Source organism: Dipodomys merriami, unplaced genomic scaffold (assembly GCF_024711535.1).
Source record: "Dipodomys merriami isolate MVZ:Mamm:240054 unplaced genomic scaffold, mDipMer1.0.p SCAF_336, whole genome shotgun sequence".
Lineage (NCBI taxonomy): Eukaryota > Metazoa > Chordata > Mammalia > Rodentia > Heteromyidae > Dipodomys > Dipodomys merriami.
The window spans coordinates 190,667-213,497 of NW_027204893.1; the positions used below are offsets into that span (position 1 = coordinate 190,667).

Consider the following 22,831-nt stretch of genomic DNA (forward strand, 5'->3'; position numbering starts at 1 on the left):
TGGTTTTTGTTTGTTTGTGCTGGCACTGGGGCCTAAACTCAAGGCCTAGGAACTGTCCTTTAGCTTTTTTGCTCAAGGCTGGAGTTCTATTGCTACTTGAGCCACAGTTCTACTTTCAGCTTTTCAGTGATTAATTGGCAATAAGAGTCTTAGAGACCTTTCCTACCTTGGCTGGCTTTGAATTGTGATCCTTAGATCTCAGCCTCCTGAGTAGCTAGGATTACAGGTGTGAGCCGCTGGTTAATTTTTTGGGTGTGCCTGGGGCTCGAACTCCAGGCCTTGTGTTCTTGCTTGTTGTTTCTACTCAGCGCTGGTGCTCTATCATTTGTACCACATCTCCATTTCCTCACCCCCTTTAGAAGGGGAGAAACAGAGGTAAATTCCCTTGTCCACAGTTCCCCGGCTAGTACAATGGATCTAAGATGTGGGGACTGGCTTTTCTGTATTCTGTTACATCTGCTCCTTTCCACCTTCTCCTTTGGCTTCCTTCTGTGAGCTCCAGGCACTGATTTGAAACTGCCTTTGGTTTCCTTTCAGTCTAGGTATGAATAAAAGGTGAGGGAGGGGGAGGCCTGGATACCTGAAGGCTTCAAGCCATAGCAGATCTCTGTGTAAAACCTTCGGTCATAACTGTCACAGTAATGCCAGTGTTTGTCGTCGTACTTCAGGCCATCAGCAAAAGTATAATTTCCCTGGAAGACAAGGAACACACCACATTGGTAGAAGCTGAAGCCTTTTTGTCAAGAAGGTTGGCATCAAGAGAAGAGGTAGCTTCTCACTGTTACCTGCTATTGTTGGGACAATTATGGGACATATCACAATGGCTATGGTTGTGATGACTAGGGAATGGATATAAAAATAAGACTGCTACAGAGCAAGCCAACTCTCTGTGATGTGAACTTGGGTAGACAACCTGCTTACTCTCTTGGTCCTGTTTCCTCATTTGTGCAGTAATGATAAGGGTATTGTGTTTTTAATACAGATGACTAGAATTCAATGAGATGGTACATGTAAAACATTTAGTATACTGTGATGGTGAATTTTATGTGGCAATAAGCCAGGTGCCGGTGGCTCATTCCTCTGATCCTATCTTCTCAGGAGGCTGAGATCTGAGGATTGGGGGTTCAAAGCCAGCTGGGGCAGGAAAGGCCGTGAGACTCTTATCTCCAATAAATCACCAGCAAACTGGAAGTGGTGCTGTGGCTCAAGCAGTAGAGTGCTCGCCTTGAGCGGAAGAGTGCAGGGACAATGCCCAAGCCCAGAGTTCAAGTCCCACAACCGACCAAAAATTTTTTTTTTCTTAATGTGGCAACTTAATTGGGCTAAAGGATACCCAGATAGCTGATAAAAAGTATTTCTAAGTGCCTCTGTGAAGGTATTTCAGGAAGAGATTGCTTTTGAATCAGTAGACCGAGTACAGATAAGAACCCTTACCTGTGCAGGTAGGCAGCATCTAATCCCTTAGGGCCTGGATAGGACAAAAGCAGAATGAGGACCACTCTGACTCTGTGCTCTGTGCTTGACCTGGGGCATCTGTTTTCTCCTGCTCTTACCATCAGTGTTCCTGTTTGTTAGACCTTTGGACTTTGACCTGGACTTATACTATTGCCTTCCTTAGTTCTTGGCTTCATGTTTGGTCCAGAACGATATCTGGGCATCCAGCTTACAACTTACTGTGAGAAAACAAATTCTTCTAAATAAAGCTCTATGTGTCTACCTATATCTGATTGGTTCTGTTTCTATGGAGACCAAGCATACACAGACATACACCATTGACATTATTCTTACGCTTTTATTATCAGAGCTAGGAAGGTCAGAGTCATTAACCATGGCTCTTTTGTCCAAACACGTGCATTCTGCTTTTGCTGCTTTAGTGCTAAAGGGAGTCTCAGGATGTAGGAACTGCATTGGCTTGTGCATCAGGAAACATGGGTGGAAATTCCCACAATACTATTAGTTCACTGTGTGACCTTGGCCAAGTCACATCCCCTTCCTGGGGCTTAGAGTCTCAAAGCCATAAAACCAGAACTGCTTCTTAGCCTTTATTTTTTAGGTCATGGGTCAAGCCCAATACATTCTTAGTGAGATTGAAGAAAGCTATAATCTTTTTCCTAGAGAAAAATCATAATCCCACATAACATAGACTTTTTATGTAAAGTCAGGAGATCTCACTGATCCTTGAATTTTATTCATGGTCTAGAAATTCTAGGATATGAACCTTTGGATTAGATGATTTATAATGATAACAGTAGAGATGGTGGTAGTAACATTTACTGAATGCCTACTATGTGCCAGGAACTTGGCCAAGAGTTCATGTGTAATGCCTTACTTACGGTCAAACCAACTCAGGCTGGTGGGGGGTATGTGTGAATAATACCCCACCCCAAAGTTGCCCACATAGGCTGGAACTGTGATCTATTACCTGCATGGCAAAAGGGACTATGCAGGTACAATTAAGTTAAAGATCCTAGGTTACCTGGGTGTAGCCAGTGCAATCACAAAGGTCCTTATAAGAGGGAGGTTGGAAGTTCTGTGTGAGAGAAGACAAGATGATGAGGAAAACAGGGAGGGAAAATGGTGTGATGCAGGAAGCAGAGATTGGAATGGTGCATGGCCATGGGCCAAGGGACATAGGCAGCTTCTACCACCTGGGAAAAGTGAAGGAAACAGATTCTCCTGGGGAGACTCCACAAGGAACAGAACCTGTGGACCAACCTCCAGTACTGTTAAGATAATAAATTTGTGCTGATTTAAGACTGACTATATTTGTGTGTGTGTGTGTGTGTGTGTGTGTGTGTGTGTGTGTGTGTGTGTGTGTGTGTGTGTGTGTGTGTGTGTGTGTGTGTGTGTGTAGGGTGCTGGTACTGGGGCTTGAACTCAGTCTTGGTGTTGTCCTTTAAGCTCTTTTGCTTCAGGCTGGCTCTCTACCATTTAAGCAACATCTGTTCTTTCCAGCTATTTGCTGGTTTATTGGAGATAACAGTCTTGGATTTGTCTGTCCAGGCTTGCTTCAAACCAAGATCCCCAGATCCCAGCCTTCTGAGTAGCTAGGATTATAGATGTGAGCTACTGTTACTGAGCAGTTACATTTATGGTTTTAATAGGTAACTAAGACGACTATTGTCTTCAGTTTATAGATGAGAAGTATGAGTCTTGGAGAACTGGAGTCAAGATTAGATAGCAAGTTGCATAACAGGATTTGAACTCCTGGCATCTCCAGGGCTGTTCCTAATCCTAGAATCCTAGGAGATCAAGATATGGGTAACAAGAGCCAGTGGAAGGAAGGGATGCAGGGCTCCAGGGCAGTGATTCTCCCCTCTGTAGCCCCAGCTGATCACCTTTAAAGACAATCCTTTTTCCCAGGTGGAATCATATCGGCTCCCATTGGGAAAGTACAGGGTTCCTTTGCCATGGAACATGCCATCCTTCATTTCCCCAACATATCTCGTTTCTGTAGGGAGAATGTATTCAGCTTTGCCCTCCATCCTGCAACAACATAGAGAAAGCTCTGAGTCAGGAACGACAGTTGGAAGGGTAGTAAGCTCAAACTTCATTCTCATCGCCCCAGATGGTTCTGTCCCAGAAGTGTTCTGGCTAAAAACAAAATTGGTGTTTTGTTTCCCTCAAAAGCTCAAAAATGTTGTCCAAGAGGGGGTCATAAGGCAGTGTTTGGTTTTGTTTTTCCTTTCCTCTCTCTCCTCTTCCTCTCTCCTTCCTTCCTCCTCTCGCATTTTTAAAAAATTCATTCAAGATGAAGTATCTCCATTCTAGATTCAAAGCAAGTCAAAAAGAACAGAAGACATCCCTCCACAATGAGGACATGATTACTAGATCTTGAATATCATTTACTCTCTTATTCTTTCAGCCAGATGATTATACCTTAAACATCATTCATTCCCTTATTAATTTGTTGAGCCAAAATTCAGTGTATCACACCCACACGTGTGCCATGAGCAGGGAAACTGAAATGAAAAAGATTAGATTTCCTGATACTGGGGCCTATAAAAGTCTTTCCATGGCTCTCCACCCTCCCCAGAATTGTGCAGTTTTGAAATCTCTTTGCTGAGGCCTGGTCCATCTATCTCCTCCCCCTCCCATTGCCCCTCCACATACAGCCTTAAAGCTAAGATCCTGCTCCTTCCCACAATTCCTATTCTCTCTGCCCGAAAACATTTCTTCAGCTTGCTTACACCCACGGATGCCCTATCTAACTTTCAGGGCACATTTCAAATACCCTCTCCTCCCTGAAATCTGGGAGAAGCCAGCTGGGCTTGTCCTCTGCAGAAGGCCAGCAGCAGGGCCGTATACAAGGAAATACTGGGGTGGGGTAGCAGAGCCAGACAGGCCTGGATTCTAATCCTTGCTCTGCTAAATGTTAGCTAGAAGACTTTGGGAAGGTCATGTGATTATTGTGAGCCTTACTTTTCTTTCCCATCGGTAAAACAGGATACTACCATCTATCACACAGAATTGCTAGAGGGAGGGGAAGACGCAGGCAAAGTCACCTGGAGCACAATGTCTGCCACCTACAGGTCATCAGTCTCCCTTTATCTGCTGTGTTTGTAGGTCTCCTTTGATACCTTGTGCTTCACAACAGAATTATCTAGACCCCAATTGTGCAACTCGTCCAGAGAAATATAACCTTGAGGTCAGAAAGAACTCATACTTGTGTGTGCAGGACCTGGGGCTTAAACTCCGGGCTTGGGTACTGTCCCTGAGTTTGTTTGTTCGTTTGTTTTCCCCTCAAAGTTAGTGTTCTATCATTTGAGCACAGCTCCACTTACAGCTTTGGTGATTGATTAGCTATAAGTGTATGTGTAGGGGGAGGGAGGATTTGGAGGTGTAGCTCAAGTCCTAAGGGCCAGCCAATGAGTGAAAGCAAGCCTCAGATACCAAGTTTGAGTCCTGGTCTCAGACCAAAAAAAAAAAAGTGTCTCATAGACTTTCCTGCTAGGCTGGCTTCAAACTGCAATCCTCAGTTCTCAGCCTCCTCCTGTATACAAAGGATTACAAAATTGAGCCACCAGTCCCCAGCTCCTATAATTATCTTTTAATTATTTTTATATTACTCATGTTATAGGAAAATTATGTCTAGTTAAAAACAACTTTATTGAAGTATAATTGACATGCAAACAATACAGATATTTAAAATGTAATGTTGGGTAAGTTTTAACATATACCTGAAAACCATCATCACATCGAGATGATTAATATATCTTCTGCCTCAAATATATCTGCTACTTCCTGCTATCTGTAATCCTTCTTGTCTTTCTTCACTCCACCTCCTACCCCAGGTAACCACTGATTAGCTAGAATTTTCTAGACCACTGTATAAACTGTGTCATATAGGATGTACTCCTTCTTGTCTGCCTTCTTTCATTCAACACTATTCTTTTAAGATTCACTTATAAGCTGGGTACTGGTGGCTCACATCTGTAATTCTAGCTACTCAGGAGGCTGAGATTTGAGCATCACAGTTCAAAGCCATCCCAGGAAGGAAAGTGTGTGAGATTCTTAATTGCTACCAAAAAGCCAGAAGTGGAGCTGTGGCTCAAAATGGTAGAGTACGAGTCTAGAGCCCAAAAGCTCAGGGACAGAGCCTCAGACCCTGAGTTCAAGCCCTAGAACTGGAAAAAAATCACTTATATTCTTGCTGTATTTACCAATAATTCACTTAAAAAACTTGTTGTGCATGATTCCAGCCAATGGATGTACCACAATTTGTTTATTCATTTACCTACTAATACATGTTTGGATTGTTTCTAGTTCTCAGTTATACAAAGAATGTTGCTATGAGCATTCACATACATGCCTTTTTATGAATATACCTTCATTTATATTGGGCTAATATCTATTTGTGGAAAGGCTGTTTAACTTTTTAAGAAATTGCTAAACTTTTCCAAAGCAATTTTATCATTTTACATTCTTACCAGCAGTGATGAATCTAATTAAATGTCAACTTCCTTCTATACAGACAAGCTACTCCATTTTCTAAAAGGAAAAAAATTATAGTGGTACTGATGTTTTCTAAAGTTACAATGGTACCAAAACTCCCCAAAAAAACAAGTTCTTGGGAACAAAAGCCATGGCAATGATTAAGGAATAAACAGTTAAATAAATGTGTAGAGGACTTCTCTCTCTGTCTCTATTTCTCTCATCTGTCTTTCTCATACATAGGCTACTGAAATCTAGATTCTTACAGTTGTGTGCTCTCCTCTCTTAACAAAACTCAACCATTCTTAATCTGTAGGACAATGTGAAGAGAAATAATGTAATCTGAATATAGAATTGGATTTAAATTTGGATTCTATTACTTCTATCTATGTGTTTAGTAATGGTGGGCAGGTCATTTTGCTTAATTTCAGGCCTTTATTTGTAAGATTAGCCTGTTTAAGGATTAGCGATTGTATTCCATAAATACTAATAGTTTCTCTACAAATCTTTCCCCTATCACTGGCCAGACCTTCTACATTCGAACTATAAATACCTTGGAATTACACTAACCTGTGAGTACAGAGCATGGATTCCAAGATGAGCGTGCATTACATTCCCAACCAGTACTTATTTGATGATCTACTTCTCCTGACTCGGCTTTAGCTTCTCCAACAATAAAACAGACTTCACTTCGTTCATTTAGTGTTGTTATTAAAGAAGAACAGCCACCTATGTGTTTCTTTCTGTCTATCTATCTATCTTTTTCTTCTTTTGTCTCTGTGTCTTTCTTTTGAGACAGAGTTTAACTACGGAGCCAGGCTCACCTCAAACTCATGATCCTCCTCCCTTAGCCTCCCAATTGCTGTACCATCATATCCATCTGACCCCTGCTCTCTTCCACAGCACCAACCACAATGAATTGCAGTTACCTATGTTATGCCCACTTGCCCCGTTTTATTTGAATGGGTTGTTTTTTTTGGAGGCAGAGACAATAACCCGGGTCAAGTCCAAGGTCTGATATAGTTGGAGGCCAATCAGTATTTGTTGAATAGCTTTTACTATTAGTCTATCAGAATGATTTGTGTGCATAATTGCAATAATCCATAGATTATGAACTCTTGTGAGAAGACTACACACATTTGTTAGAGTTCTGTGCCCACAAGGTCTGTATCTGTGGATTCAACCAATCATGACTGAAAACTACAGGACTCCCTTAGTCTGGAGGGACTGGTTCTGGGATTTGCACATACTCAAATCCATGATATAAAATGATAGTATTTGCATTCTTATGTACTTGGTCCTGGATTATTTATAATAACCTAACAGAATGTCAATGGTACATAAGTACTTGTTACATTGTATTGTTTAGGGGGCATAATGACCAAATGAAACCTGTGTATGTTAAGTAAAGAATCAATTCCTCCCTCCAACTATTTTCCATTTCCTATGTGTAATTGTCAACAGGGAAGGTAATCTGCCTGGGTCCTGGCACCAGTCCTCAGTAGATTCTGGGGGACATCTGTATATTGGACCCAGATTGCCAATCACTCTTCCTCAATCTGAATATTTGTTATAGCCTTTTTAGTGATGTGACAGCATCTTCTCATTTGTTTGTTAATGTAACCTCAACTACAATATATATAACAGTAGATTTCTGATAGTAATTTTTTTGGTGCTGGGACTGGGGCTTGAACTCAGGGACTTACATTCTTGCTTGGCTTTTTCACTCAAGGCTAGTGCTCTACCACTTGAGCCATACCATCCCTTCTGGCATTTTGCTGATTAATTGGAGATAAGTCTCTTGGATTTGCATGCCCCGGGCTGGCTTTAAACTAGTATCCAGGAAGTGGCGCTGTGGCTCAAGCGGTAGAGTGCTTGCCTTGAGCTGAAGAGCTGAGGGACAGTGCCCAAGCCCAGAGTTCAAGCCCCACGACCGACCAAAAACAAAAAAAGGCAACAGAAAATAAACTAGTATCCACAGAATGTGACCTCCTGAGTAGCTAGGAATACAGGCTTGAGTCTTGGGGCTCAGCTCATAAAACTGGCAGATGGCTCCAAGAGGTTTTGGTTTGTTTGTTTGTTTTTTTTCTTTTGCCTTGTTCATTTATCTGTCTTTGGGAGGGTAAGAAAGGCACAGAAATGGAGGGGCAAAGGGTGAACAAATGCAGCAATGGCACACACTAGACACTATGGAAAATGAATTACAGAACTTGTGGTGGGGATGGGAGGGAAAAACTGGGAGAGAAGGAGGAAAGGGGTGACACTGTCCAAAATGAAATGTACTCTTTACCTCACTTATAAAGTACCCCTCTGTACATTACCTTTATAATAATAATAAAATAAAAAACCTAGCAGATGGCAAACACAAACACACCCATACATGGAATGAATGAATCTAGCTTTGCTTCTAATTGAGCAAGTTACCCGTGCCACTTTGTGCAAGTACCGGGTATAAAGTCACAGAGGCAAAAACGGCACCCAGTTATTCCAGACACCGTGAGCTAAAGAAGCCCTTACCTCCCGTCTACATACTCCCCGATATACTGGCTCCCGGTGTACTGCATAGCGCCGGCTTCTAGCCTTTCGGACCCCCAATATCGGTGGATACCGCCTCACTATGACAACCGGCAGGGTTGGGCGGGGCCTATGAGAAGCCACGCCCCCGCGGGGGGGGGGGACGCAGAACTTCCAGGTGTCGCGCACGCTCTGTCGTCACTGCGGCTGGGAAAAGCTGTGCGCCTGCGTGCCGCTGGCTGCGCATGCGTAGTTGGTGTGTGTGTGGGCCAGCCCGGCGGGGCAAAGGGGAGTTCAAGGAGACGCGGGGGGCGACGCGGCTGTGGGCGCTCGGTCAGGGCAGAGGCTACCGCCGTCATGCCGGGAATAGTGGAGCTGCCCACTTTGGATGAGCTGAAAGTGGATGAGGTGAGGTTCGTCAGGAGGACCGGCGAGCGGGACGCGGGGTTGCAGCTTCCTAGGCTTGGGCCCAGCGTGCATAGTTCTGCGGACCCCCGGCCTGCGTCCCCCTCCCGCTCCCCTTCACACGTCGACCCCCGATGGTCCCCTAAACTGTGCCGGTAATCTCCCCAGTCCTAATTCCACTGTCCAAGCCACCTGCTTCTGCGAATAACGATGAGGATGATGATTTTTAATTTTAAGTATCAACCGTTTAATTTCTGTCGCTGAAACCTCTGTGTGAGGTGATTGTCCCGCCCCAGGTGCTCGTCTTGTCGGTGGACAGCAGTTAGGGAGCCTCTGGAAAACGCGATGGGTCTAGAACTTGCAAACAGCTTGGGTGCTTGTCAGCTGGATGCGTTTACAGCATTCATTTACCCAAGAGATACTTGCATAGTTGTGTTGAATACGCAGAAAATGAGACGAAATCCCTGCTTCCATCGAGTTTATAATATAATAGGGGGATGCAGGTAGCCGAAATACAGTGTAGTTAGTGCTCAGGAAAACGAAGTAAAGACAGATGATTGACTATATCGCTAGTATGATCGAGCCATTTCTAAAGGCAGACCAGCGGGCCGGACAGGATGCTGATCATTATTGGGAGCCCATCATCAATTCATCAAATCCTTCTAGCAAGGATATCGTTCATCTTTCCATGTTGTAGAGCAAAAACAGGCCCCAAGAGTCCAAGTGATTTGCCAAGGTCACATAGCTTAATGGATGGTAGAGTTAGAACACGAATCCCTGTCTGCTTTTAAAGTATTGTAATAAAGGCAAAAGCTCAATAGCCAAGAAGTCTTGGTGGAGATTTGGTAGAATCTTGTGTGTTTAACAAGCCAAATGCTGTTTGTTGTGACCCTAATGTTGGTGGTGGCACTAGGCCTGAAGAGATACTTTGGGCTGAAGTAGGACTTGGAAGTAACTTTCACAAGACCAGACCAAGCAGTTTAGACTTTATCCTGTAAGTGAGGTGGTAGGGGAGAAATGGAAGATATTAGAACGAAAGACTTGAGGCAGGAGTGGGTAGGAGGGCAAAAATAATACTTTACCAGGCATTATGTTGAATGTTTTACTTGCATTGCTTTGCTTTATTTTGTCCTAAATGCCTATGAGACAATCATCTATTATTTTTCTCAGATCAAGAAAGTATTAGGAACTTAGAAATGTGACATTTGCTTAAGATGGCAAGAGAGATGCTGCCATAGAACCAGTAGCTCTTTCTTTTCTCTTCTTTCATGTGTATAGGTCTTGTGACCTAGCATTAATTTGTTTTCATAGCAGAGTAAAATAAGAATTGTCATTTAGGAGCCAAGCTTTAGTGGCTTAGACCTATAATCCTTGTTATTCAGGAGACTGAGGTCTGAGAAATGTTATCTGAAGCCAGCCCAAGCAGACAAACCCACACCACTCTCATCTCTACTTAGCCAGCAAAAAGCTGGGAGTGGAAGCCTGGCTCAAGTCAGTAGTGAGTGAAAAAGCTGAGCTAGAGCTCGAGGCCCAGAGTTCAAGCAAAAAAAAAAAAAATCATGTAGGAAGTGAAGCATAGATTGAAGAGGGACAAGGAGTGTAAATTATGAAGACTGGTTTCAGTGGCTGTTAAATAATTGGGTTGGATTGTAGCTCAGTGACAAAATATTTGCCTAGCAAGTGCAGCATCCTGGGGATCGATCCCCAATATCAAGAAAAGACAAAAAAAAAATTGAGAAAGATATCCTAATGTGCTTACAGAGAGGAAAGAACAAATATGTGTGTCTGGAATTAATTGGACTCAGCAACGGATTAATAAAGCTTGAAGAATCTGGTCAGATTTGCAACCTAACATTGGACTGATGTCGGCATAAGAAAGAGGAGGTGGTTAAACTCCTCATAGACCTCATTGACAAGGCATTACATTACATTCCCATAGAAAACATATTCAGATGCTTTGGGCTCAATATTCCTTTGACATTTTTGCAATTTTGAGTAAAAAATATGTATTATATATAGTATGTATTATATATGTATGTGTGTATTATATTATAATCATGTACAATATAGTTATATGCAACATATAATTACATATATAATTTTTAAAATTGTTTTGGTGCCAGTCTTGGGATCCTGGGACTTGAACTCTGGGCCTAGACACTGTCTATGAGCTTTTATTTTGCTCAAGGCTAGCACTCTACCACTTGAGCACAGCTCCAGTTCTGGCCTTTTTTTTTTTCCCCCTGCTTAATTGGAGGTGAACCACAATCCTCAGATCTCGTACTCCTGAGTAGCTAGATAGCAGGGTATGAGCCACCAACACCCAGAAAGTATACTTTTAAATAGTTAATGTTGATGCACTTTTTTTTTTGCCAGTCTTGGGGCTTGAACTCAGTGCCTGTGTGCTGTCCCTGAGCTGCTTTGTGCTTAAGGCTAGCCCTCTACCACTTGAGCCACACAGCTCCCATACCAGCTTGTAGTTGATTGGAGATAAAGAATCTTTCAGACTTTCTTCCACAGGTTGGCTTGGAAGCATGATCCTCAGAGCTCAGCCTTCTGAGGCATGGGCAACCAGCACCCGGCTTGATGATACACTTTTGGGGGGGGGGAGGGGTCAGTTGAGGGGCTTGAACTCTGGGCCTGGGCACTGTCCCTTAGCTCTTCAGCTCAACGCAAGTGCTCTACCACTTGAGCCACAGCGCCACTTCTGGTTTTCTAGTGGTTTATTGGAGATGAGAATCTCACTGACTTTCCTGCCCTGGCTGGCTTTGAACCCTGATCCTCAGATCTCAGCCTCCTGAGTAGCTAAGATTTCAGGCGTGAGCCACCGGCGCCTAGCCGATGATACCCTTTTTATTCATTATTTGTGTGTGTGTGTGTATGCATGTATGCATATATGCATGTATATGTATCCTGGGGCTTGAACATAGGGCCTGGATGCTGTCCTGGAGCTCTTTTGCTTAAGACTAACACTCTCACTTGAGCCACAACTCCACTTCTGCCTTTTTTTGGGGGGGGGGCAGCTAATTGGAGATAAGAATCTTGTGGACTTTCTGCCCAGTCTGGCTTAAGAGTTGTATGGATTTTCCTGCTCAGTCTGGCTTTGAATCAAAATCCTCAGGTATCATCCTCCTGTACTCAGGAGGCTAGAATTATAGGCATGAACCACCAATGCACAACCTATTTTTAATTTTTTTTGGAGTTTTTTTGAAAATTTTATTTTTTTAATTTATTTTTCTGTCTGTCGTGGGGCCTGAACTTTGGGCCTGGGCGCTGTCCCTCAGCTCTTCAGCTCAAGGCTAGTGCTTCTACCACTTGAGCCACGGCATCACTTCCGGCTTTTTTCTGCTTATGTGTTGCTGAGGAATCGAACCCAGGGCCTTGTGCATGCAAGGCAAGCACTCTACCACTGAGCCACCTTCCCAGCCCCATGTTGTTGTTTTTATTTTTTTTAATGCAGCAATTTATTTGATCCTCATAGCAGTTCTATAAAATAAGCGATATGCCCCATTTCACATCTATTAAAGAAAACATAATGCATAGTATAAGTACTATAAGAAGAGGTGCAAACATGGTTTAAGGAAGCAAGAACAGCACTACAAGATTGGAAGACTGTATATAATGACTTTCTCTGCCTTACTTTGCACACCTGCAGACTCTAATCCTCCTGCACAGGGTGGCTATGTGAGTCTAAATGAGGAAGGATATTGAAATTATGTGTTCTTGAGACAAAGGGAGCTGGATGAATTCAAGAGAGTATTCATGGCTAGCAGCTGTGAAAGAATGTCATTGCTCTTGGAACTTATCAGTTTTGTTGAAGCAGGTAATGGGACATGGTGACATCCCAAGTTCTTTGCTATCACAATAATGTTGATGTCATGGATAGAGGTTGAACTGGGAGGTCACTGATTCTGGGTTCTGGTCTCTAGATGATCAGCTTGTCATCTCACTCATTCATCACTTAGGAAATAGGTCTGATGGATGGCTGTCATCCGTCCTTTATTTCCTTGTGAAGGATGGCGTTTTGCCTGTTTAACAGCACAGGTATTTTATACCTTTATTTTGATAGGACCTCCATGTTTGTAAGGAAGCAAAGCAAATAATACTGTAGGCTTCTTTTTGAATATGATTGCCATGGGCAAATGAGTAATTAAATCAATCACTGAAGGATATTTTAATGCATTTGGAAATGAAGTAAACAGCTAACCTATTTTTTAAAATAGTTTAAAAAAAACAAATATGAAGCAAGGCATAGTATGGTGCATACCTGCAATCTCATTATTAGGGAAGCTGTAAATTCCAGACCAGCCTAGGCTACATTGGCAAGACCCTGTCTCACAAAACCAAAGACAAAGTTTTGAGTATTTGCTTTGATGTGCCCAGCTGTGTATAGGTAATAAAATAGGCAAAAATGTCTATCAAACTTTAATACAAAAGTTTACAGATTTCAGTGTGAATTTGTTAAATTGTTATGACAAGTTTCACTTTGATAGGATATGTAATTTTAGTAGGCATATCCATAACTTTTGTCTCCTCTTTCTATAGCATGTAGATGTTCTACTTGCATTTACCTTGATAGTGACTTAATCTAACTATAAAGTGCATAAAAATAAAACTATAGGGCTGGAAAGGTGGCTCAGTGGTAGAGTGCTTGCCTTGCATGCATGAGGCCCTGGGTTCGATTCCTCAGCACCACATAAGCAGAAAAAAAAATAAGCCGGAAGTGGCACTGTGGCTCAAGTGGTAGAGTGCTAGCCTTGAGCTGAAGAGCTGAGGGACAGTGCCCAGGCCCAGAGTTCAGGCCCCACGATCGGACCAAAAAATAAATAAATAAAATAAAACTATAGAAGTTTCTTACATTAAAATTTTTAATTTTGGGCTAGTAATGTGGCTCAGTGATAGAGTGCTTGCATAGCATGCATGAAGCCCCAGGTTCTATTCTTTAGTACCACATAAACAGAAAAGGCTGGAAGTGATTCTGTGGCTCAAGTGGAAAGTGCTAGCCTTGAGCAAAAGAAGCTTAGGGACAATGCCCAGACCCTGAGTTCAAGCTCCATGACTGGCAAGAATAAATAAATAAATAAATAAATTTCTTAATTTTGCAAATCAAACTCAGTAGTGGATTAAAATATAATATACTAAGGCACACTAGATTTTATTCTAGTGTGAATGAGTCTGGTTTTAGAAAATATGTTAATGCTCTTCATTACCTTTATATGTTAATAAAAACATAATCAGAAAAATATTAGTCTTTTTAAATCTAAATCAATTAGAATTAGAAATCAACTCCTTCAACAAGAATAGCCAAACAACTATATCTCAGATACCAACAGTAAGTATCATGCCAAACTGCTTCTTAGTTTAAGCAGGGGAAAAATTGCCTATTTGCTTGGGAACCTGAGGAAGGAAGGTCTTGCGTTAGAGATAAATCTTAGCTATATAGTGAATTCCAGGCTACCCGGGCTGCATAGTGAGATCTTGCACCCAAAAACAACTGAAAACAGACAAAAACCAACCAAAAGCTGACTGCTTTCATTGTTATTCACCTTTACTGTTCCAGAGGGTTTAGCCAATGCAATAAGTTAGGAAAAGAGAATAAGATGGAAAAAAGGAGATAATATTTTTTTAAAAAACCCAAGTTGTTATAAATTGTAGTTATTATCTGATAATGCCCTTGGTTTTATATCAGAATTAGTAAGAGTTCAGTTAGATAGCTAGAGAGAATATACAGTGTTCAAACAATACACAGTTTCAAAATCCAGTAGAAAAAAATAACCTTTTTAGATACTACCAATAATGTTAAAGTGCTAAGGAATAAACAAGAAATATACAAGATCTCTATATATGAAGGAAACTGTTATTTTTAGCTAGGGAGCAAGAATGTCTTCAATATTGATAGAGAAATACTATTTTTTAGATGAAAAGGTATAGTCCAAATATTCTTACCGTCTTTGTAAAAATTCTATCTTCATTGCCTGACAAAGAGAGAAGGTGCTTATCAGCTACTTGTGCTAGTCATTATTTTGAGTACTTGATGTACCCCAATAAACATTACATTTAATTGTGCCTTCATTTAGGGAGAATTGGTGCCTTTGCAGTGTTGAGTCTCTATTATAAAGAAAATCCCTGCCCTCTTGAAGGTTACATTCTAGGGAGTGTGTGACCCCTGCTTCTAGCTTAATTAAGATAACTAAGAAAATGTTCTCTGACAGTTAAAAAAAAAAAAAAATATATATATATATATATATGGTTGAGCATTCTCAATACATAATCAGAGACACAAATCCAAAACTCTGCATGCCAACATGATTCCACAATTAGAAAATTTCATACCTGACCTTATGTGACAGGTTACAGTCAAAACACAATGCATTAAAAATATTGTATGTAGCTGGGCTCATGCCTGAAATCCTAGCTACTCATGAGACTGAGATCTGAGGATTGCAGTTTGAAGCCAGCCCGGGCAGGAAAGTACATGAGACTTCTCCAGTTACATAAAAAGCCAGAAGTGGTGCTGTGGCTTAAGTGATAGAGTGCTAACCTTGAGCCAAAAGGAGCCCAGGGACAATGACCAGGCCCCAGGACCAGGGGGCGGGGGGGGGGGGGGGGGCGGGGATACTGTATGTGCTAGGCACCAGTGGCTCATGCCCATAATCCTAGCTACTCAGGAGGCTGAGATCTAAGGATGGTTTTTCAAAGCTGGGCAGGAAAGTTCCTTAGACTCTTATCTCCAGTTAACTACCAAAAAAACTGAAGTGAAGTTATGATTCAAATGGTAGAGCACCAGCCTTGAGGTAAAAAAAAAAAAAAAGCTCAAGGACAGAGCCCAGGCCCTGAGTTCAAGTCCTAGGACTGGCTCTCCACACCCCCTGCCCTTGCCAAAAATACTGTATAAAGTTATCTTCAGGCTATGTGCAAGGTAAATTTTGTGTTTAGACTTGTGTCTCAAGATAGCTGATTATGTATATGCAAATATTTCAAAACTAAAATACCTTTTGTCCCAGCATTTCAAGGGCAGATGCTCAACCTGTATTCTGGAAGTGCACACCCTTCCCCCATATAATAAATTTGAACACAGATTCCAAAACGTGGGTATTTATCTGAGAGAATAGCCAAGATGATTATGAAAGGGAAGAATGAGAAAAGATTCTAGATGAGAAAAAACTGTGTTAGGTTACAGTGATTAACTGGAACATTGTGGCAGTGACCTAAAAGATAGTACAGATAAGAGGCAAGTAGGACCTTAGCTGCCCCAACTATTGGGTAGATGCACTGGTGGTGGCTCACGCCTGTAATCTTAGCTATTCAGGAGGCTGAGATCTGAGGATCACAGTTCAAAGCCAGCCAGGGCAGGAAAGTCCATGAGACTCTTATCTCCAATAAACCAGAAAACCAGAAATGGCGCCATGGCTCAAGCGGTAGAGCGCTCGCCTTGAGCACAGGGATAGCGCCCAAGCCCAGAGTTCAAGCCCCAGGACTGACCAGAAAAAAAAAAAAATCGTCCTAGCCGGGCACTAGTGGTGTGTCACACCTGTAATCCTAGCTACTCAGGAGGCTGAGATCTGAGGTTTGTGGTTTTGAAGCCTGCATGCGCAGGAAAGTCTGTGAGACTCTTATTTCCAATAAATTAATCAGAAAAAGCCAGAAGTGGTGCTGTGGTTCAAGTGGTAGAGTGCTAGCCTTGAGCACAAAGAGACTCAGGGACAGTGCCCAGGTCCAAAGTTCAAGCCCCAAGACTGGCAAAGAAAAAAAGAAAAAAGAAACAAAATGTCCTAGACTACAACTGAGGGAGGTTGCCATGGTTGCCATCTGCTCTGAGTTATGCTTTTTAAAAAAGTACAGATTCTAGTATTTTATTAATTTCCTGGTAAAGACACTCTTTCTAACTGAACAGAATTTCTTAGTCCTCTGGGACTTTCCTGTATCTTTATACTGTTCATTTTATTCCTAAAGTGTAAGCTTAGCCAAGTTCCCCAGAGTTGTTTCCTCCTCCTGGATCCCAGAAGTCTCCAAACTCGTAAGCTAGATTCTAGTAGGACTACCGTCTCTTCATCTTGAAAATAGAATGGTTATGTCAACTTAGATTGCTGTAAAGGTAAAGAGAACAGTACATGTGATAGAGCTTGTATCTAAAGCAATTGTAAAGAATGATTATGTGATCCCATATACTTTTCTCAGTGAACTCAGAATAAGGCGATCTTTGTGGTGGTGTGCTTTGACCAGCCCAAGGTGACACTGAGGAAGTGGTGCTCTGGCTCAGTCTGCGGTCTTTCTCTCATGTCTTTCCCAGGTGAAGCTCAGCTCTGGTGTGCTTAAAGCCGCAGCCCACCACTATGGGGCTCAGTGTGATAAACCCAACAAGGAGTTCATGCTCTGTCGCTGGGAAGAGAAGGATCCTAGGAGGTGTCTCGAGGAAGGCAAGCTGGTCAACAAATGTGCTCTGAACTTCTTTAGGTAAACACCTTTTGGTATCAAACCCTGTGTGGTTGAAAGATTGGGGTATTCACAAGTGCATAAGTGAACATTCATCTAATTGAAATAAATCGAAGGGGTAATTTTATTAGGAAGTAGGAAGGTTTTGAAGTCAGACCAGTTGCTAATCCGTAAAGCAACGTCGTCTTACGTGCAGTAGTGCATTACTGTGAAACTTTTGAAAAGCTACCAAAAACATCTTAGCCCAGTGCTGTTGGCAGCCATTCATTCAGATTGCTACTGATTTACAACACCTCTTTGTAATGGAGAGAAGTGTTGAGCAGGCCTTTAGTTTGGCCATTGTGCGACCAGCACACCTGGGGCTCCTCACAGCACGACCAGCTCTGCCTGAGCTTCCTTCTCTTTGTTTGTTCAGCTGGTCCTCTTGAGGGTTGGATATGAAGAAAAGAATAAATAGGTGCCAGGTGAGTTCTCTTGAGTAAAATGCGCAATCCCGTCTCTTTGTGGCATAAAGTAGGTTTGCAACTTGAAGGGTCTTGAAGTTGCCTTGTGAGGTAGTGGTGATCACTCCTATACTTATCAGAAAGCAAGACTGTGTATTTGGTTATCTAGGCCAGCTGCCCCTAACCCCTAGCCCTTCTTTCCAGGCAGATAAAGCGTCATTGTGCGGAGCCTTTTACAGAATATTGGACTTGCGTCGATTATTCCAGACTGCAGTCACTTCGTTACTGTCGCAAACAGCAGGCAAAGTTTGATGAGTGTGTGCTGGAGAAACTGGGCTGGGTGCGGCCTGACCTGGGAGAGCTGTCCAAGGTAAGAGACTTCTGTGGGGGCCTGGTTGACCCAGGGGGAGGGGCAAAGACTGGAGGTGCAGAAGGGGTCTCTGAGAAAAGGCAAGATGAGAGAAGTCAGCTTTGCAATACTGATTGATTATTGAGTGGTTATCCACAAGGCAGAGGGAGGATTTTTAATGAAAATATTCCTTAAAATAGGCACCGTAGCATGGGCAGATTTGTTTTTGGTTAATTCTCAAATTATCTAGAAGGAGTGGAGGGGGTTAAACAAAACATTAGTGAAGCACTATTGGGTCACCTCCTTGAGTAGGATTCCCTGGGGAAACCGAACCATGGTTGTACCAGGTGTTTAGGAGCATATCTAAAATTTAGAAAGGATGCAGTGGTAGCTACAAGGAGTGTTTCTCTCCTCTTTCTCCTACATTACTTAATGGGTCCTGACTCCACCACCTGTTGAAACAGAACTAGAAGCCTGGATGTCTTTATTTCTCTCTACTCTTTTTTTTTTTTATACTACATTGATCATTAGTGTGTTAGCATTTTCTGGAATGCTTTTTAATTCTCTCACTGGCTCCACCGATGTTACTTATTGTGAAGGAGTCCCTAACTGCAGCTGCATGCATGTCTGGGAGTGGAGGGTGGGTGGATTTGATCCCTACACATCCCATTCATTCTTGGAAATAGAATTTAGGGACAAAACTACATCTCTGGGACTCCCTTTAGATCCCTCTCTAGACGGAGACTCTAGCTACTTTCTTTCACAGCTGTCTTTTCACCTTCAAATACACTTACTCTTTTTATCTAAAAAAAAAACAAAACCCACAAATGACATTCACTATAGGATAATCTCTGTGGAAAATAAATCATACATCTCTCTCTTTCCTTTTAAAACTCCAGGAAGGACTCCCATTGCAGTAAGCTAAATCGCCCTTGCTGTGTCACAGCATTCAGGCCTTTAGTGATCCATCCTGTCCCCTCTGCTTCATCCCAAGTGTCCTTCAGTCCTGAGACAGCACAGGTGGCAGGGTGTGGAGGCTGAAAATAAGGTTTGAGTGAACACAGATTTGAATCAGTTCCACTGCATAATTGCTATGGCATCTTGAGCCAATAGTATAAGATTTATTTTCTTTGAGAATTATTTAAGGGAGCTTGTATGTCCCTTGCATAGTACCAGGGCAACAAGTCAAACCTTAGTTAGAGTACTCTTTTCTTTATATATAGCATCCACGAACAGTTTGCTCAGAAGCTTAGGGTCCTACGTAACAGACTACCTCAGCCTTCATTTATTAATGTATTTATTGCTAGATCTGACAATTACTTTTACTTCAGATAATGTCTGTTGCTATGCTGAACCAGCTTATTTTAAGTAGTGGGAATTAGCTTTTCTCATTTCTGCCATATGACAAGAGAATTACAAGTCATACAGTTGACAAAACATGTTATTCTTGAGCCTTTGTATTGATATTTTTAAACCCTGAAAAATAAAAAAGTTATCATAGTTATAACTTCCAAAATTATATTTATTTCTCCTTCCTCCCTTCCTTCCTTCCATCTTTTCTTCCTTCCTTCCTTCCTTCCTTCCTTCCTTCTTTCCTTCTTTCCTTCCTTCCCCTCCCTTTTGGTGCTTGCAATTGGGCTTGAACTCACCTCCCCATGCTGTTGCTCAGTTTTTAGCCCCCTACTTCAATTTAGTATCCAAGCCCCTTCTAGAAAGATAGTCAGCTGAGGGGAGCCTTACTTCATTCACTTTTGCATTCTATTTCTATAGATTACCCTTCCCTCCAACATTCCTTGGTGAACTTATGCTTACTCTTCTGATGTTGGCTCGATGTCACATCTTTCCCTAAAGTTTCTGACCCTCCCGGGTGGGAGGTTGTGGAGTTTGAACTCTGGGCCTGGGCGCTGTCCCTCAGCTCTTCAGCTCAAGGCTCGAGCTCTACTACTTGAGCCACAGCGCCACTTCTGGTTTTCTGAGTGGTTTATTGGAGATAAGAGTCTCATGGAGTTTCCTGCCCGAGCTGGCTTTGAACCCTGATCCTCAGATCTCAGCCTCCTGAGTAGCTAGGATTACAGGCATGAGCCACCAGCGCCCAGCTATAATCCCATCATTTTTATACTATTAAAAAATCTTAAGGAATAGATAATATCCATCCTAATATACATAAGGATGTATCTTATGTGTATTTTTCAGCTTCATCCCATTGATTCTTTAAGCTATTCAGAGTCCCCTTTTGCAAATAGGGAGTTGAATGTTAAGCAGACTGCTCCAGGTGGTTTAGTAGTTGGTTTGACCACATGTTTCTTACCATTTTGGGGGTGGTGCAGAAGAGGAAGTTGGTTTATTGTTCTTAATAATTTGTTCTCCTTAAATATTTCAGGTTTGAGAAACATTTTTATCTTCTTCCTCTTTTTTTTTTTTTTTCTTTGCTGATTCTGGGGCTTGAACTTAGGGCCTGGGTGCTGACTCTTTTGCCCAAGGTAGCATTCTGCCAGTTGAGCCACAATTCCACTTCCAGCTTTTTGGTTAGTTTATTGGAGATCAGAGTCTCACAGACTTTCCTGCCCAGAATGGCTTTGAACCACGATTCTCAGGAGGCTGAGATCTGAGGCATAAGCCACTAGTACCTGGCAATATCATCAATTCTTTTTCTTTCAAGAGGCAAACGATTATTTTACATTTTATAAAAAAAATTAATATATTTTTATTTTCTTTATGTAGTTGTACAAAGGAATTGCCATTCGACAGAGCAGTTTATGAATACTGTGCCTCTTGATGAGCATCATCATCCCCTTTAACATTCTTACCACCCATCCTATACCCCACTCCTTCCCTCACTGTCTTAATTTTTAGGTGATGTATTTAATTTTTTGCCATTTAACAAAGTAATTTATGTATGTGATGCACCTTGATCTGTTTCATCAGTAAGTGGAGGATGTGGGCATGGATGCTAAGTAAGTGCTCTACCATTTCAACTCATCCCCCAGCTCTTCAGTGGCTAAAAAGAGTTTCCAATACCAGCTAGGGGCATTTGGCATTCCAGGCAGGAAGGAACAAAGCAAACAAACAGCAGACTGCTCTAGACTTGGATACTAGTTTCATTCAGATCTAATTCTGCTATTACTGAGTATCTTTGTCTTAGGTATGAATCCTTCTGTCTGGCCCCTCACCTGCAATGTCACTTATGGTGGTTATATGGTAGTTACAGTAATTATGGTCGAATACCTGAAAGTTTTGATCTCAAAAGTTGTGGTCAGGTGATATGAGGTGACTTAAGAGTTTACACCACTAAAGTAACAATCAGAAGGTGGTTGATAACTGGGCCCTCTTTTCTGGTTCTGTTTCCTTGCCTTTAAAGTAAAAATTTGAGATTTTGGCCATCAGAGGTTTCAGTATTTCATCATCTCTCTTGGTCTGCTGGCTCAGCTTTCTGGTTCTGGTCTTGTCTTTTTACAGTCTATTTTCCCATTTTCCAGTCTACAGGTATGATTGGTTACTTTCCTGCCTTGGTAGTCCGTATCACCCTCTGGTTAACATCCTGGTACTTTTGCCCATTGTTTCTTGCCCTTTGTCTTCAGTACTGGGTCAGGCTTTCCATGGCTTTAGTGTCATAGTTCTGCTACTAGTGAAGTAGCCTTGGTGACCCTCTGCAGATGTGAGGAGGGTGAAACACTGCGTTGGACAGCATTAATTTAAGAGCGTGGTTAACTGCTGCACCTCCCCACTCCTCCCACAGCCTTTTACTTTGGCCATGTTAGAGACATGTCGTTGTCATCCTGTGTACCCCTTGTTCACTCCCAGTGTCTTCCTCTCTAATTTTCCTGGCTCCTTCCTGCACTTCCTTCAAGATTGAAGCCAAGTGTTACCTCTTAGAAAATAGTCCAGGCCTCCCACCTCCAGCGTGGATGAGGTGTGCTGCAGAGTCCTCTCCTTTCCTACGTAGTTTATGTCTCAGTTATAATCACTAGGTACTGGGTCAGGGAAGAATCTCCCTCACTGGACAGTGTGCCCCAGTCTTGCCTTTCACCACATGGAAGGTCAAGGACAGTTAAGGATAACTGAGTCTAAATGTAAGTTGGGGTTTTGAAGTCAGAGCAGAGATACCAGGGGTCTCACTGACAGTCACAGACTGCTCCAGCCTCACTCTGAACTTTGCCTCTTCCTTCTTCACCCTTTCCAGGTCACCAAAGTGGAAACAGATCGACCTTTACCGGAGAATCCCTATCACTCAAGAGCAAGACCGGAGCCCAACCCTGAGATAGAAGGGGATCTGAAGCCTGCCAAACAGGGCAGCCGCCTTTATTTCTGGAGCCTGTAAGGCTGCCTCCGGGGCCCATACTCAGTCATGCATCCAGACAGCGCTGATGGAGACACCCCTGGAGCTTGCATCACCCGATAGCGCCTTCTTTCCTGGATCACAAACATTAACAAAAAAGTTAATTTATGTGACTTGGCAGAAATTCTATACAATTTCCTGTCCATTAAAATTTTTAAAGGAAACAGTTGTATTTTATTATGTTTTATATAACCTTGTGACCTTTAAAGATGACTTCCCTTTGCTTTTTCAATTCTTGTGGTCCTGCCCGTTGCTCATGCTTTGCACTGGTGTGGCAGGGGAGCCACAGAGGAATGGCTGGTTACCTCCAGCAACTCCTCTGGGTACAACCATGTCCATACATTCTGGAGACTCTTGCTTCATATTCAACATTTCAAGCAAATCGTTTCCCTACAGGTCATTCCAGGGGACCATGCA

General features: G+C 42.3%; 2 protein-coding genes across 4 annotated transcripts in view; one reads left to right on the forward strand and one right to left on the reverse strand.

Annotated features, from left to right (window-relative positions):
- Positions 1-8,564, reverse strand: part of LOC138803162 (MORN repeat-containing protein 5-like) — a 33,316-nt gene extending 24,752 nt beyond the window's left edge. For all 3 annotated transcript variants that reach the window (XM_069986982.1, XM_069986983.1, XM_069986984.1), the window contains exons 1-3: positions 8,452-8,564; positions 3,339-3,486; positions 581-692 (exon numbers count right to left, since the gene is read on the reverse strand). In XM_069986982.1, the coding sequence (XP_069843083.1) occupies positions 581-692; positions 3,339-3,486; positions 8,452-8,498 (307 nt within the window). In that variant the 5' untranslated portion in view covers positions 8,499-8,564. The remainder of the gene's footprint in view (positions 1-580; positions 693-3,338; positions 3,487-8,451) is intronic.
- A 129-nt stretch (positions 8,565-8,693) lies between these two features.
- LOC138803172 (NADH dehydrogenase [ubiquinone] 1 alpha subcomplex subunit 8) lies at positions 8,694-22,578 on the forward strand. The gene is made up of 4 exons (XM_069987000.1): positions 8,694-8,856; positions 17,144-17,307; positions 17,934-18,099; positions 22,259-22,578. Exons 1-4 carry the CDS (start codon positions 8,806-8,808, stop codon positions 22,394-22,396), a joined length of 519 nt encoding a protein of 172 aa, XP_069843101.1. The 5' UTR covers positions 8,694-8,805; the 3' UTR covers positions 22,397-22,578.
- The last annotated feature ends 253 nt before the right edge of the window (positions 22,579-22,831 follow it).